At 39.4% G+C, this 15,064-nt stretch overlaps 1 protein-coding gene across 2 annotated transcripts in view; it reads right to left on the bottom strand.

Moving 5' to 3' along the window:
- MED27 (mediator complex subunit 27) overlaps positions 1-15,064 on the bottom strand; it is an 87,027-nt gene that overhangs the window by 24,455 nt on the left and 47,508 nt on the right. For both annotated transcript variants that reach the window (XM_009998879.1, XM_009998880.1), the window contains exon 4: positions 2,722-2,815. In XM_009998879.1, coding sequence (XP_009997181.1) covers positions 2,722-2,815 — 94 coding nt within the window. The remainder of the gene's footprint in view (positions 1-2,721; positions 2,816-15,064) is intronic.

Genomic DNA, 15,064 nt, shown 5'->3' with positions numbered 1-15,064 from the left:
ATTCTTGACATTCATCCTTCAGATATTTATAGACAGTAATAAGGTCCCCTTCTCAGTCTTGTCAAGACTAAACAGCCCCAAGTCTTGCAGCCTTTCCTCATATGACAGATGTTCCAGTCCCTTAATCACGCTTGTAGTCTCTGTTGGACTCTTTCCAGCATATCCCTGTCCCTCTTGAACTGGGGAGCCCGGAGCTGGACACAACGCTTCAGATATGGTCTTACTAGAGCAGAGTAGAGGGGGAGGAGAACCTCCCTGGACCTGCTGCACACTGTTCTTAATGCCTCCCAGGATTCTATTTGCTAAGGGCTATAAATGGATGTCCACGTGCATATAAAGTGTGGGGTAAAGCTTTCTGTATGAGGCTTTTTTTCTGAAGATGCTTTTTTTGACAAAGTCTCCAGCTATTCTTAAGTTTCCTTCAAAGAATCTCACAAACACTCCCTTCCCCTTCTTCTCCATCTCCTTCCAATCACCTCCACATTTTAAAAACATGTACACTGCTTCCCAGTGCCTCTGAAGATTAATTAATGGTTTGGGGTTTTTTCTGATAAATGGAACGATTGTGTTTGAAGATGTTTTAATGTAACAAGTAGACCTCTGTGTCAAAGATCTTCAGAAGCAATGAGAGATATGGTATGAACAGTCCAAGGATGAAAATGGTTAAGATTACAGAGTTAGTTAATGAGAACTGGGCAAACAGCACAGTTGTGAAATATTTTTAAATAAAAGAAGCATTATCTGAATCCACTGGTACTGTGGGAAACCTCCCTGCTGCAAGGGAGCAATGCCAAACCTAACTTGGGATAAGTTCAGAGTGAGAAATCACAAGTACTGGAGAAACGTCTCTCCTTCTGGGGGAGGTGCTCTTCACACTGCCCATCCTGCAGCACCTTTCACTGAATGATTTGTAGCTGAAAACAGCACAAGCTTTTGTAGCAGTCAAGGCCAGATGGAAAGTGCCATATTGGCAACATCAACTGAGACAGATGGGGAAGAGAGAAAGCCTGCCTAAAAGAAAAAATGATAAACCCATCACACAATCACATACCAAAATACTTCAAAAACAAACTTTTTGATCTCTGATCCAAGGAAAATATGCACACCACTGGTTCAGTGCAGGGCTGCTATCTTGTAGCAACCATGATGTCCCTGATTTAGAAGAGCAACTGCAATGTGGAACTCACGCAGCTATTACTGCTTATAAAAGAGGTTTATTTTACAGTTATCATCCTTCCAGCCTATCTTACTCCTAATCAGTCACATCCAAGCTAATTTACCTCATTTCCTAATTATGCCCAAATCTCAAAAACCATCATCTATTTTCTGACCTCAAAAAGCCAGTAGAAGTGGAAGGTACTTACTGGGTGCAAAGAGGGACTCTAAGAGAATGGGATGGGTTTCAAAGGAACCAAAATCAGACATTTTTCTATAACAAAATAGCTACAAAACAAAGTCAGATTAAGAGGAAATGCAAAAGCTTCCAAGACTTATTGTTTCTTAAGACTGCACTGATGAATTCTATTCTTTTCTGGAATATATTGTTCCACTTGGTGAATCCAACAATTACAGACTAAATGTTTTAATGCCAGCTGTTTACTTTAACCTCTGACTCAGTTCATATCTTGCAAATTTGGGGCTGTTCAAAGAAAGTTAATAATGGGATGCCAGACAGTTGATTAATTAAAACTAAATATAATCACAGCTCTACTTACTATAGAGAAATCAACAGAACCTTTGAAAAATACTGGTAAAAATCTAAACGTAATAGTGTTTTAAAGTCAACATACTAACCCAAATATAAAACCTAAGGAGAGACCCTAATGTTGACTCAACGATTCTGTTTTGACAAAATATCCAGTTTTCAGATTCACTTTACCATTCGCTTGGAATAAACTCACACATACACAGCCTTTTGTACCAGCCTGTGTGGGAAAGGGAAGGAATAAGAGGAAGTGCCATGGGAAATCTGAGAAGGAAAAGATTGATCTGGTCTCAGTTCTTGACCTGAATATACAGTGTATTTTCTAGTTTTATTCAAAATTTGGCAAAATATGTGAATTCTGCCTTCCACCCTCCTAGAGGAGAATCAGCATCCAACTGCCATGCTACATACTCCACTTTCCATGTTGCTATCTTAGTGTAAAAGCTTGACAAGACTTCTGCTATCAGCCCAGCAGCTGCCTGTGCAAACTGATGTGAACAATAGGCTCTTCTGGAATGGAATCTTGCTTGGTCAGGCAGAAATAAGTCAAATGTATTGGACTTGTTTATCTCTAATTCAGCCTTTACTGCTCATTTACTTCAAAGGCAAATTCTTGAGTTCATCATATAACAGAAATTCAGTGACCCAAGAACAATTTGAACAAATTTAAATCATATTGGTTTCTTCCTTTCCTTCCTCCCACCACCTTCCCTTTCTTAATTATGATGATTAAGACTCACTCATTGCCAAGACTGCTGAAAAACACAGTGAATATTTGGGGTTGCACTCATATTTCTACCATCATGTTTAATAATAAAAAGTAATTGATCTTTTATAGTATAGATCTTTTGTTTAAAGGTGAAATTCTTTTTATCACTCATATGCCCAAGAGCAAGAAAGTTCCCACACTGCTGTGATGAATGAAGGATGGTATGTTTCCAAATAAATAACCTGCATTTTAGGATATATGCTCCCATTAAGAAATCCATCTCAAGTGATTAAATGATCCAACTTACCAGAAGCATTGCAGAGGTTCCATTTGGCCGGGACAGCTGGATAGACATTTCAGGGAACATCCTATCAATCCGATTGATCACATCATCAACGTATCTACCAAACAAACCAAAACCACCCAGTGAACACACAGACTCAGACTTACTCCTTTTGCTAATGTGCACAGGACTTTGATGGATTCATTTCTCTTTGACACCTGTATATTCTTCAAAAAGGCATGCAAGCATAATTCAGAAAGTTATTGGTAAGAGGAAACATCCCCAAGCCCTCTGTAAGTGGCTTTGAAAATTAATTACTCTGCCCTAAAAAACATGCACTCACTTCATTTTCAGGACAAAGCTGCCAGCCTCAAACTCTTGCCATTGAATTTCTGTGGTTTTGCATCCGGGGGAGTGAAGGATACAGTACCAACATAACTCTTCCAGGGTCAGAATTCATAGGTTGTCACCTCCTTCACCCTCTCTTTGATAAACTAAACAGAGAGAGGCTTCATCAAACTCTTCAGACTTGGGGCACTTTTTTCCCCTGACGTTTTTGAAGTTGATTTTTAAAATTTTGTTATCTTTTTCCACTGATCTTGCACGCTGGTGACTCTGAAATTCGCAGGCACATTCCAGGAGCTTCTCTTGGGTGATCAAACACAGAGGTAAAATAACATCCCTTCCTGCTGGGTATAGTCCCTCTGTTCATGCAGGCCCAAGTGACCTGGTGTACATTTGCCTGGGTTCCCTGGTACTGTATTAAGAGCTGATATCCATTAACAGTGAAAACTTCCTTTTGAGATCTTGTTTTCCTGGACATGTTCCCATGAGCTTGTCTTGCAGCCTTCTGCCACTTCTCTGGACACATTAAAATGCACAGGACTTGCTTTAGCAGAGTTTATGTGACTATATCATCTGTGCATGACTCTGTCCTTTGAAACTGTCTCCAGTTCTCAAGGAGGCAGAAGAAGAGTGGGCACTACTGTTATCAGATGCGTCTGCAAACTGCAACCTGATCATAGATTCATTAATGAATTTATTGAGAAAACTGCCTTTATGCTAGCCCACATATGTATTCAGAAAAAGGATTTTGGAAAAATCTGGTTAGATTAACAATAAAACTGAAAAATCTAATTATTTCCCTCTAACCTGCTTAAATGCAGGCAAAAAAATGTTGAATTTTTGCTCTTCAAAGTTATTAAGTTCTACTGTTAGTTGCTAAAAAAAACACCCCAAAACCTCATGACGTGCTATGCTCCAGTTGCTACTTTGCAAGGGATTAAAAATCCTCAGAAAAAAGAAAATAAAATCCATTTTGCATAAAAGTCTTAATCCACACTTGTCATTGTGCAGTAACAAGCTCCCCCATTCACTTACATGACTCATTAACAGCTTGCTTGCTGATAAACTAAACCAAAACACCCATAAGCCAAGAACTTCCTTAGAATGGTAAAAGAGGAGAGGTGTAAGACTTGAGGATGAATAAGCAACATATCAACAATACACACCTAACTAATTGTAAGCACTGCTGGATCCCATACTTTCTTTTATATATATACAGCACAAGAGTTATATCGTTTGATAAATGCAATTACTCCAGGCTCTGCAAACGAACTCAGGTATCATTTGTGTGTGAACAGAGATGACTGATGAGAAGCAGGCAAGGAGAGATCCTGTGTTTCTTGATCTCTGTGGTTAGGAATGTGTCTCAGAGCCTTGCACACCATGATTACTGAATAACTTTTCCCATTTCCCAAGTTTTGTGCAATAATAAGTTAAAAAAAAACAACAAACCAAGTATGAAGTTGCATAAAACAAGCCTCTGACACAGCCTATATGCAATAAGGAAGGAAAATTCAAGTAATCTTAAATCATACAAACAACAGGTGGACTTGGGCATTTAATCTGCTTGTGTCATTCTGAAAAATCCCAGGGCTGGTTGGAGATAATAAATTATCCAAATCATTCTTAGGTATGATTGCTTTTTAAATGTAAAACTTGTCTTGACCATGTGCCTCAAAACTTGACTCAAGCCCAACTGGCACCTTGTACTACGTGAGCAGTGCCAGATAGAACAGTGGGGATTCACAGGGATCTTGTGAAGAGTCTTCCCTTTAAGCTACATCACATATACAGCAAAAGAGAAACTTTCTAATTTGTATGAACCTGCTTTTAAAAGAACTTAAGAGTTACAATGACACTTTGGGCTAAGAAGCCTTTTAACTTTGTACCACTCTTCACAGATTAGGTGACAAAAAAATAAAAATAAAATTAAACCCACTATTTCTTTTGCAAGGCTCAGCCACTCTACCAGGACCCTCCACAAAGGTAGCCTTTTCCTTCTCTTCTCAGTCAGGAGAATGCCAGAGAAAATCCAAAACAAATACAATAAAAGAGCACTGATGCACATGTCATCTTTTTGCCCCTTTGCCTTTTTTCAAGTAGACACCAGGGTTTCCTGAGGGCTCATCAGAACAGAAGGATCCTTCAAAGATGCATGTATAATTAGTAAATTAGCCTGACTATACAGCAACCTCAAACACGAAATGACAAACAACCTAATCTGAGGCAAAATTCTTCTATAGATATGCCCTTCAGAGAGGACATCTGGTAAAACATCTTGCAAAGGGATGGATATGATAAATCAGATGCAGCAAAGTAATGTAAAAGTGTAACTGGTGATGACTTGAGAGAAAACCAAAGAACATATGATAAAGATAAGATAAAGTGCACTCCTGAGGCTGTCTGGAAAGAGGGTCAGAGAAAAAAAGCTACTGTCTGGAACTTATTTTATGGAACTGAAATACATTAATTTAGCACCAAAATAAGCAGAGACACAAATTACACATCTCTCCAATCAGTTTTAGCTCAAAAATATGATAGTTCCTATTTATGTTACAGAACCTCTTCTAAAGCCTCAGAGAAGCGTAGCACTTCAGGATGGAGAAAAGTCTAATTTTACTTTGCCAATAAACACTTCTAACTTTTAACATCCTTACCACATCTCAGCTCTCTCCTACTTACAAAAGATGCTGGTTGGAACAAGCATTTACAAACCCAAGAGTAATAACACAAAGCAGCAAAAAGTAAATGGAAATAGATTTGCTCCAATACTTGGCATATCTTAACCTTAAGAAAAAAATACTTGACGGAATTTTCAAACAGAAGCTGAAATGATATGGTAGTAGCTTCTCCTCTTGCCCTAGAACAGGCATTGTTCCACTTACAAGGGCTGAGTAGTGTCTAGACAAAAATTCCACTCCCAGAGCTTCTCTGTCATGCAAAGGATGCTCAGGAAGGTCTGGAGCCAGATTGCAAATGACCAGACCCTGTACATCCCCATATTCAATTGCAGCACAGGATCTGAACCCTTTATAGAAAGAATTCCATTGCACTTACTCTTCTAAGCCTCAACAGACAATACACTAACACTTTAAAACAGCAACACGTGAAGCTAGTCCCATTCCATCCAAAAAAGCTTCAAGTAACTTCATCAATACCTGCATCCTAATCCAGCCCCGTGTGCATCCCAGTCAGGAAAGAACAGACTCGACCAACAGGACTTCCAATCACTACACCAGATCAAATACTAAAGCAATTTTGCTAATGTAATTTTACTGGTCACAGGGAGGATTTTTAAAGAAGCTTTAATAGCAGGTTTGTACCAACTTCCCCCTCCTTTTTTTTCCCCCCCCCTCCTCTTCTTTCTCTCCTTCACGACACAGATTCATGATTTTTAGGGAGGTTTTAGGTATGCAACATGCAACTAAAACAGCCAGGAAGATCAGACCTGACATGAGATGCATTCCAAGGCTGCCAACACTCTAAATAATTATTTTTTCTACAAGCATGTCACATTAATACTGCAAAAGTCAAACCTAAAAAATGATAAATAGGATCATTCTGGGGTATGCAACATGCAACTAAAACAGCCAGGAAGATCAGACCTGACATGAGATGCATTCCAAGGCTGCCAACACTCTAAATAATTATTTTTTCTACAAGCATGTCACATTAATACTGCAAAAGTCAAACCACAACAATCTATTTCATGAACACTAGCAAAGATTAAAATTAGTTCAAAATGTTACACTCCAAATGAAGCCTTGTTATGAACATGCAGAAAAATCAACAGTAGAATAAAGCAACAGAGATATTCTTTGAAAACATCTCTCTGCCATTCTGCCAATAAGCATATAAATAAATCCTTGAGTCCATATTAGGGGAACAATGCCTGGAACAGAGAAGACACCTTTGAAGCCAGTTAGAAAATACTGTTTATAAGGGACTAATTAGTTATGCGAAATGCTAAATGAAATGTTTCATACTAAAACATCAGGGTGACAAGGTAGAAAAACTCAGGAACCATCTTTGTAGATAAATGGTCTGGTAACTCTGCTTTGATTCACACAAAGGCTCCCCAAAAGACAGCAATATAAAAAACTAATCCATTACAAAAGCCTTTCAAATTCCACTCTGGACAGATGGCTCAGTTCTCTAACGTGACCTCTCTTTTTTATTTTATTTTTTTTCTGGATTAGATTCAGCTATCCAATGTTAGTGTGATGTTTAACAGCTCAGACAAGATTTAAATAGCATTTATCCCACACAGTGTTTTACTTGCATGCTGTTCATTTTTTCCACTCAACGATTTTAAAATTACAAATGTAAGTATTAATAATAATTTTATGAGGTCTTTTGCAGGAAAAAATATTTTTCCTAAATGATCTTGGGGAGACAGAGGAAAAAGAGAGAAGAAAATACATATTTGTAATATAAAAGGGCATATTCTTTCCTATACACTCAGTGGAAAACACCATGTGTGAGATGAAGAGAAACTCTACAATTCTGTTGAATTTGGATTAATGATATTCTAGACAGCAATGGGGAAACTCTCCACACATTTCCTTACTTACTAAATTACTTTTCTGGTTTTTGGTTACTATTTTCAAGAGAGCTAATAATTTCTTTTCACATGTCTGACATCTCAGGACCATGGGCTGGCCCTGCAGACTCTTGCCAGCACATGTAGTGTTCAGGGTGCCAGGACCTTGTCTGCCCTCTAAGACTTACGGAATAGCTATTTTGTTGCAGAACAAGATTCAACATATAACTTTAAGCTTTTAGCAGTGAGAGGATTTTAAATATTACAGATTTTACAGACACTAAATAGTTTTCAGGCAGCCTGGTTAGAGAAATAGTACAATTTAAAGCATACGAGGTAACCACAGTTCTAGTTTGATTTATTAATCAATGAATTAAAGTTTTAACTTGATTCAGCTACCTGCTGAGCAGCTCTCTGCAGGTAACAAATTCAAGTTGATGGAAAGCTTTTCAGAAGCATCAATTAACAACAGTTATTAAAATAGTGACCTCTGCCAGCTTTTGTGAGATGACACTTCCTGCTTGGATAGGCAATGAAGAGCATGAAAAGAAAATTCAACAACTCTCACGCTTAGAAACACACTTCAAATCTCAAGACTAAATCAGACAGCTGGCACAATCCATGACATCTGTACATCAATCCTGGAAGTCTCTGCCTCTTCCTCAAATTCCACAGGTTTTGTAGTTTGGTTGTGGGTGGGTTTCTTTTGTTGTTGTTTTTGTAATTTCTTCATTGTTACTTCAACCCTTGCTTTCTTCTTCACTAGAACATCTGCAAAAATGCCCATGTTCCTTTGACTCCAGTACTAAAATGACCAGCTTCTTCTGACCAGCCTCTCCTCCAGCTCTTATTCCTTGCCAGGCTGTCTTGTCTTACAGCTGTTAACACTGCCCTCCTGTCCTTTCCCAACAAACTGCTTCAGCTGTTTCCTCTCTCTTTTCTCACCCAACTTCAAACTTTCTGTTGGTGGAAGACTCCAGCCAGGCTCCTCCTGGCTCATCTTGTTTCCTTCTGTTCCTCTCTCATCTGCACACTCACTCATTCTTCTACTACTCCCTCAGTGTCCCCGTTCCTGCTGCTAAACCTTTCTTCATGATATGTTGCTAAGGAAAAATATAACCTCTTTCAAATAACTAACTGACTTCTAACTACCCTGAGGTAAGCTGAGGGCAGAAGGGGCAAACCTGAGTCTGTCCTGCGACACACACAGTTTTTCACTCTTGGGGCTACAACATATGATCAGCATGAGGGAGTTTTGGCACTGGGGTGTCTTGGTAATATGAATGCACAGGTGTGGGAAGCAGCAAACCAGAATGTAGGGATTGTAAGGAAAAAAAACACCACTAAGATACCTTGGACAAAGGTCCAAAATAACAAATTTACTAACACGCCCAACTCCTTCCCACCTTGCAGTGGAGAAGTGAGACAACAGGCATCTGAAAGAATCAACTCCCAATCTGAAAGAAGGCAGCTTCCCATGTGTTCTTCCAAGTTAGCTTGTTTTCAACTTTGCTAGGGATGTTATTTCGGTCACAGAGGAATTATGTTTCATTATTGAGTGGATGCAAAAGATTAAGTTATGTGCTTAAATAGTCTAGAAGTGTTTACATATAAACACAGGGTGGTCTGCTTCAAAAGCATATGCACACAGAGCTGTATCAAACACTTAACCATCTGCACTTCTCACTCACAAAAGGCCAAACCTGGTACAGCACTTAGGGATGCATGGGAAGTGGTTTGGACAGTTCTCTAGAAGCCAAGACAGAGTGTTTAAGGGTTGGATTTACAGACATTTAGAAACCTGAGGCTGTGATTCAACAATTTTCAGTGTTCAGCACCAATAGTGACATAAGGCACTGACACATCCCCCCCTGCCTGCTGCAGCCCCCTCAGCTGTGCTGGGCTGGGAGAGCTAGAGCACACAGCTGATCCTTTTTTAAAAGAGAAGAACAAAAAGTATCAGTTTAAACCAGTTTCTTGATTCAGCTCCCTGTGTGGGTGCACACAGCACGGAAGCAGTATTCCGGCTGGGATCATGCATCATGGGCTAGGAATACTGTACAATGGGGTCATTCTGTTACAAGAATGAAATACTGTTTTATGGTAAAATGTGTTACTTACAAGGTATTGTTTAGACAACAAACACAAGTCTGAGCTCTTTAGTGTTACTGTGAATAGATCTCCTAGAGTCCTTCCAGTATCGGAAGGGGCTATAGGAAAGCTGGGGAGGGACTATTTACAAGGGTTTGTAGAGAGAGAACGAGGGGGAATGGATTAAAACTGGTAGAGAGGTGATTTAGGTGAGACATTAGGAAGAAATTCTTTAGTGTGAGGGTGGTGAGACAGTGGAACAGGTTGTCTAGGGAAGTTGTGGAAGCCCCATCCCTGGTCTGGTGGGAAGTGTCCCTGCCCATGCAGGGGGTTTGGATCTAGATTATTTTTAAGGTCCCTTCCAACCCAACCCATTCTATGATTCTATGAAAGGTATGAGTCAACAGTGATGCTACAATTGCATGCGGCTCCCCATGCTGAATGCTTATGAAATGCTAACCTGTCCCTGAATCAGTTTCTGGAGATCTGCACATTTAACTTCAGTATGAACACTTTTTCCATGCACTCTGAAAACAGACATTTTGTTAGTTCGTTGTTTTTTGAGAGCAAAAAAACCTATCTGTTCATAACCTCAAATTCCAGTGCCCCACCTTCAAAAGCCTAACTTTAAAAGGAAAATGTTAACTTACAGGGACCTTGCAGTCAAATTCCCTTAGACATTTTATTATACTCTTGAAATAGCTTTCTTTGTACTTGTGTGGAATGCTCTTCAAAATGCCTTTAATTCACAGCAGTAATCAAGAGAGGAATATGGATATTAGAATGTGTGAAAGCTGGTTAATAAAACAAGCATGCATCCACTTTACAGTCATCACCAGGATCTTGTCTGAGCTTGTTACTAGTCTTTGCTTTACTGAAAACATCATTAACTCCTTTACACACACCTCGAGAGCAAAACCAGCCCTCTCTATGCAGCATCAGTAATAGTAAAATTTCAGAAGCTCCACAGCACAGATGTATTGTTTATATTTCCACTACCTCATAAAACTAGATGTTGCTCCATGGCCCAACAATAAATGCTAACAACAATAATTTTCAGGGGCCTGGATGATAAGCAAAATTCCATCAGCGTTTATCTACAAAGATGGTTCTTGAACTACTTTTAACTTGTAAACTCTTTGTGCTCTACCTGCTAGCCTAAATTTGCACACATATTGGGTCTGGACTGTAAGTTGAAACCACCTCTCCTGGCCTCACTAGGCAGTCATGCAGCAAGGGAGAGGGGATTCAGCTGTGACAAGCTGATGTTCAGCAAACACCAGAAGGTGTTTTGCAAAGGAGTCAAAATAATGCATCAGTCCTGCTCCTCGAAAAGGTAATGGGCTGGGCTGGTTTTCAGTCCACCTGCCCAGCCAGCTTCCCATATAAAGCACACGGGGCTCCCTGCAGATGGGGAAGGTCCCATTGTGTGTACTGGCCACCTGATGGGATCCTGATGCTGCATATTATTCCATAGTGCCATTCCTAAATTCACCCTTTTCAAGCTAGAATTCAGTATTTTATAACATGTTATTTTCAGCTCTCCTATTGAAGAATTACTTCAATAGCAACGTCTTCTCACTTTCTTTCTTTGTGCTTTATTTCTCCCTCAACAGAGCAGAAATTACAGTACTTACCTCATTTTATGAAACACAACAGATGATGCATGGTACCTATTATGTATTCTATGCCTATCTAGAGCAGTGAGATTTTACCTTTGGGTGGCGAGATTGATGAATAGGAAACACACCATGTTTTGCACAGTTAGACCTTTTTATACACTATGCTTGACCATATAACTAGAACTGCTGGAAGGAACAGATCTTAGTGATCATTTTTGTTAAGTACATCAAGTCCCAGAACTTAGAGATGGCAAAACGAATTCCAGAGGATGGGGAGGAAGGAAGGACTAAGGATACAACCCTCTGGGGAATGGCTGACAAAAGAGGAGAGCAGAGCAGACTATTTCATAAAACAGGTTTATTTCTATTAGTTGAGTTACCAAAGCTCTGACATTTTCTGCTCGTAAAAATGTGTCTCCTACTTCAACCACATTCTGATAGCATGCAGGCAGTACCACATGGTTTTAAAACATTATTTAAATTTGCAATGGCTCAGTACTCTGGAAAAGTGTCTCCCTGGAATTTCTCCTCCTTACCATCCATTTCTTTTAGCTCCAGCTACAAACACAACTCTTTATTGCCTCTGCCATGTTTGCATCTAATGCAGGCACCAGCATGTGTGGTTATTGACTCTACTGTACCTAATGTTTCATAACCTGTTAGAAGCTACTGGGATGAAGATACTCAACTTTTATGCAGAATGGTTTCATTCCTACAGCTCCAAGCTAAGATGTCGTGCTATTACCTTAGAATCTGCACTAGACTCGTTTTCTTGCAAATGGATTTCCGAAGTTTGTAACCACGCTAACATCTAAGTGTCCTTGGATACCAACAGCAGTGACTGAAGGACCAAATTAGGCAAGAGAAAAAGCACAATTAGGAACACCCCATCACAGACACGAAGGCAGTGAAAATACAGCCTCTGTCACCTCATTCGAGCCCTGCGGTGACATATTATTATGTTTCTAATTTCTTCCTTTAGAATTAAGCTATTCTTATGGAACAAGTTGGAATACATAGGAGTAGGAAGTAAAGACTCAAATTTTGGGCCTCACCAATAGACTTAAAGCAGCCACTTCAAGATCTAGTGCTCCATTAAAATTATAAACTGGTAAAAACAGATGAATCTTAATAGCACTAGTTCTGAGGGTACTTAGGATATGTGGTCTCAGCCTTTAAGGACACTTAAGAACAATTTATTCTGTAATTAAGAGGAAAATAAAGGTGAAGAAAAACACCAAAAAATATTTAATACTGTAATAAATTATCACTTGTACAGCCCAGTGCAATTTATTACTTGTACCAAACTTGTACCAAATACCCATTTTTACTTTTGTGATTACCTACTTTCAAAGTTTTCTTGAGGGAATTTCATAATTAGTTCTGATTTTTTTCTCTTCAAGATGATTTTCTGACCAAGTGTTTCGATCTGCCTGCAACACTACAGAGATGAAAAATCTATCTGAGAACTCAGAGGTTTATCAAAAGACTCTCCAAGGTCACCTTTACACCCCAGTACAAAACCAGCACATAGAAACTGAAGACTCTCCCAGAACAAACATAATGGGGGGGGAGAAGCCCTTCAAAATATTCTTTTCTAAAAAACACACTTTCATCACTTCTTCCTCTAACATGACAAGCTGTTCCTTAGGTTGTGATTTTCATAGGACTCATGGAAATTAATTGCATGGCTTCCACTGAAAGTCAGTGTGGGGGAGGAGGACTAATTCCCTTCAGCAAATTCTCTAAAAACAATTTCTCTTTAAACACTGCCAGCTCCAGCAGATGTAAACAACAGAGTCTGTTAAAGGAAGGGGCTCATCATGGCAGGTACTTTTGGACTCGCCCAATACAGTCCAGACACCTCAGCAAAGCAACTGCAGAAATTTGCTGCACCTTTTTGGCCATTTTCCCGCTCGTGTCATCCGGTTATTTTCTCCTCTGATGTTATTTCCACACATACAAAAGAATCAGTGAGCAACCACAGCAGAGATCAGACAGGCTTTCTGTTCACTCTGGCTTTTCAAAGGCCAAGGCTGTACTCTGCCTCTGTTCCTCCACTGCATGGAACAGGCAGTGCAGAGTCTCAAGTGCTTCATGGGGCTGAAACCTGGACTAAAGCCAAAGCAGCACCTCAAAAAGCAAATACTGTTCTGCTCATATGTTCTTGTACCTGCATCACTTTACATTACCTGCAGAGCTTCCCTAAAAAGTAAAACATAACTAGCTTTTCACAGAATCATAAAATCTTTAAGGTTGGAAGGGACCTTAAAGATCATCCAGTTCCAATCCCCCTGCCATGAGCAGGGAACCACTAGATCAGGTTGCACAAAACCTCACTCAACCTGGCTTTAAAAACCTCCAGAGATGGGGCATCAACAACCTCCCTGAGCAACCCATTCAAGTACTGTGCCTGGGGTTGCACCAACCCAGGTGCAGGACCTTGCACTTGGCCTTGTTGAACTTCATGAGGTTGGCAGACTCTGAAGACAGTCCCAACCTGATCAACCCTTCCTACACGGCAGCCAAAGTGTCTGGCCTGTCTCTCAATGACAGTGTCTCTCAGCAGGGAGTGGTTTATTATTCTAATAAGATGCTTCAATAACAAGAGGGTCAGCTATGAATCACTACCATGAGAAGATTTAATTAGATTTTTATCCTGAGTAAAGACATTCTCTGCACACAGACAAAACATTAAACACGGAGATAAATGATTGTGTATTTTAAGGCACAGTTACTTTGGGGTTTTTTGTTTTAAACTTACTGTTTATATTTTTCCTTTTCTTGAGCCGGCTGTTCACATTACACAGTTACACCAAAGCTTATAGATTTCTTATTGAAAATAGTTCAGTATTTTTTTTACTAAAATCTCTCTCGTATTCCAGACCTGATAGCATAAGCATAAAACATACCCAATTAAAAAAACATTCTCTGCTTCATCAGAGAGTAAAAGCTACAGAATACTGTGTTTTAATTAAAAAAACATACTGTGTAAAGAATGGGACTCAGCTACACTAACATATACAACTGCAAACTATGTGTATTAGCAGATAGAACTTGTCATTAAGAGTAACCTCATATCAAAGATTTTTCTGAAAGCAACCAGAGGAAAGCTGAAGTCAACCATCAGGGGCAGGTTTATTACAGATATTTTGATCATTAGGAATCCATTATCACAAATTCATGCTGCTACCAGGATGCAGGTTCAACTAGTAACATGACAGTAAATTATATGATTAATTAGCTAACACATAACTACTGCAAGTCAACCAGTTGAAACTGATGCCCTACAGAAACACATAAAATATTACCAAATAGTAGCTGTCACCTCTAAAGACTGTCCTGCAGTTATATTTCCAAACTTCACTCAATGTGTAGATGTTTCAAGGGAGCTCTCAATTCACACTCTGCATTCACTACTCACTGCATTGACACGTGTTTCTCTATTTGATTTTTGTCTAGTTTTTTTAATTATTCTTCAATTTTTGCCTAAGTGCAGCCACCAAGTTTTCTGTAGATCCACACCACAAACACAAAATACAATTGCATTGATCTAATGAGTCAGACACATTCTTAATAGGCTCTATGCTCAAATCAGAGCTGAACTTCCCTCAGCACACCCTGTCCTTCCCACTCTGGAGATGGAAATGAACAACTTTTTTAGGCTTTGAAAGCAAGAGAGTCAACTACTGGAGGAACAGAGATTTAGATTAGACATTAGGAAGAAATTCTTCACTGTGAGAGTGGTGAGACATTGGAACATGTC

The sequence above is a fragment of the Chaetura pelagica genome, unplaced genomic scaffold (genome assembly GCF_000747805.2).
Source record: "Chaetura pelagica isolate M959 unplaced genomic scaffold, ChaPel_1.0 scaffold405, whole genome shotgun sequence".
Classification (NCBI taxonomy): domain Eukaryota; kingdom Metazoa; phylum Chordata; class Aves; order Apodiformes; family Apodidae; genus Chaetura; species Chaetura pelagica.
Note: the sequence above shows the minus strand (reverse complement) of the source record. Positions and strands in the feature narration are given on the sequence as shown.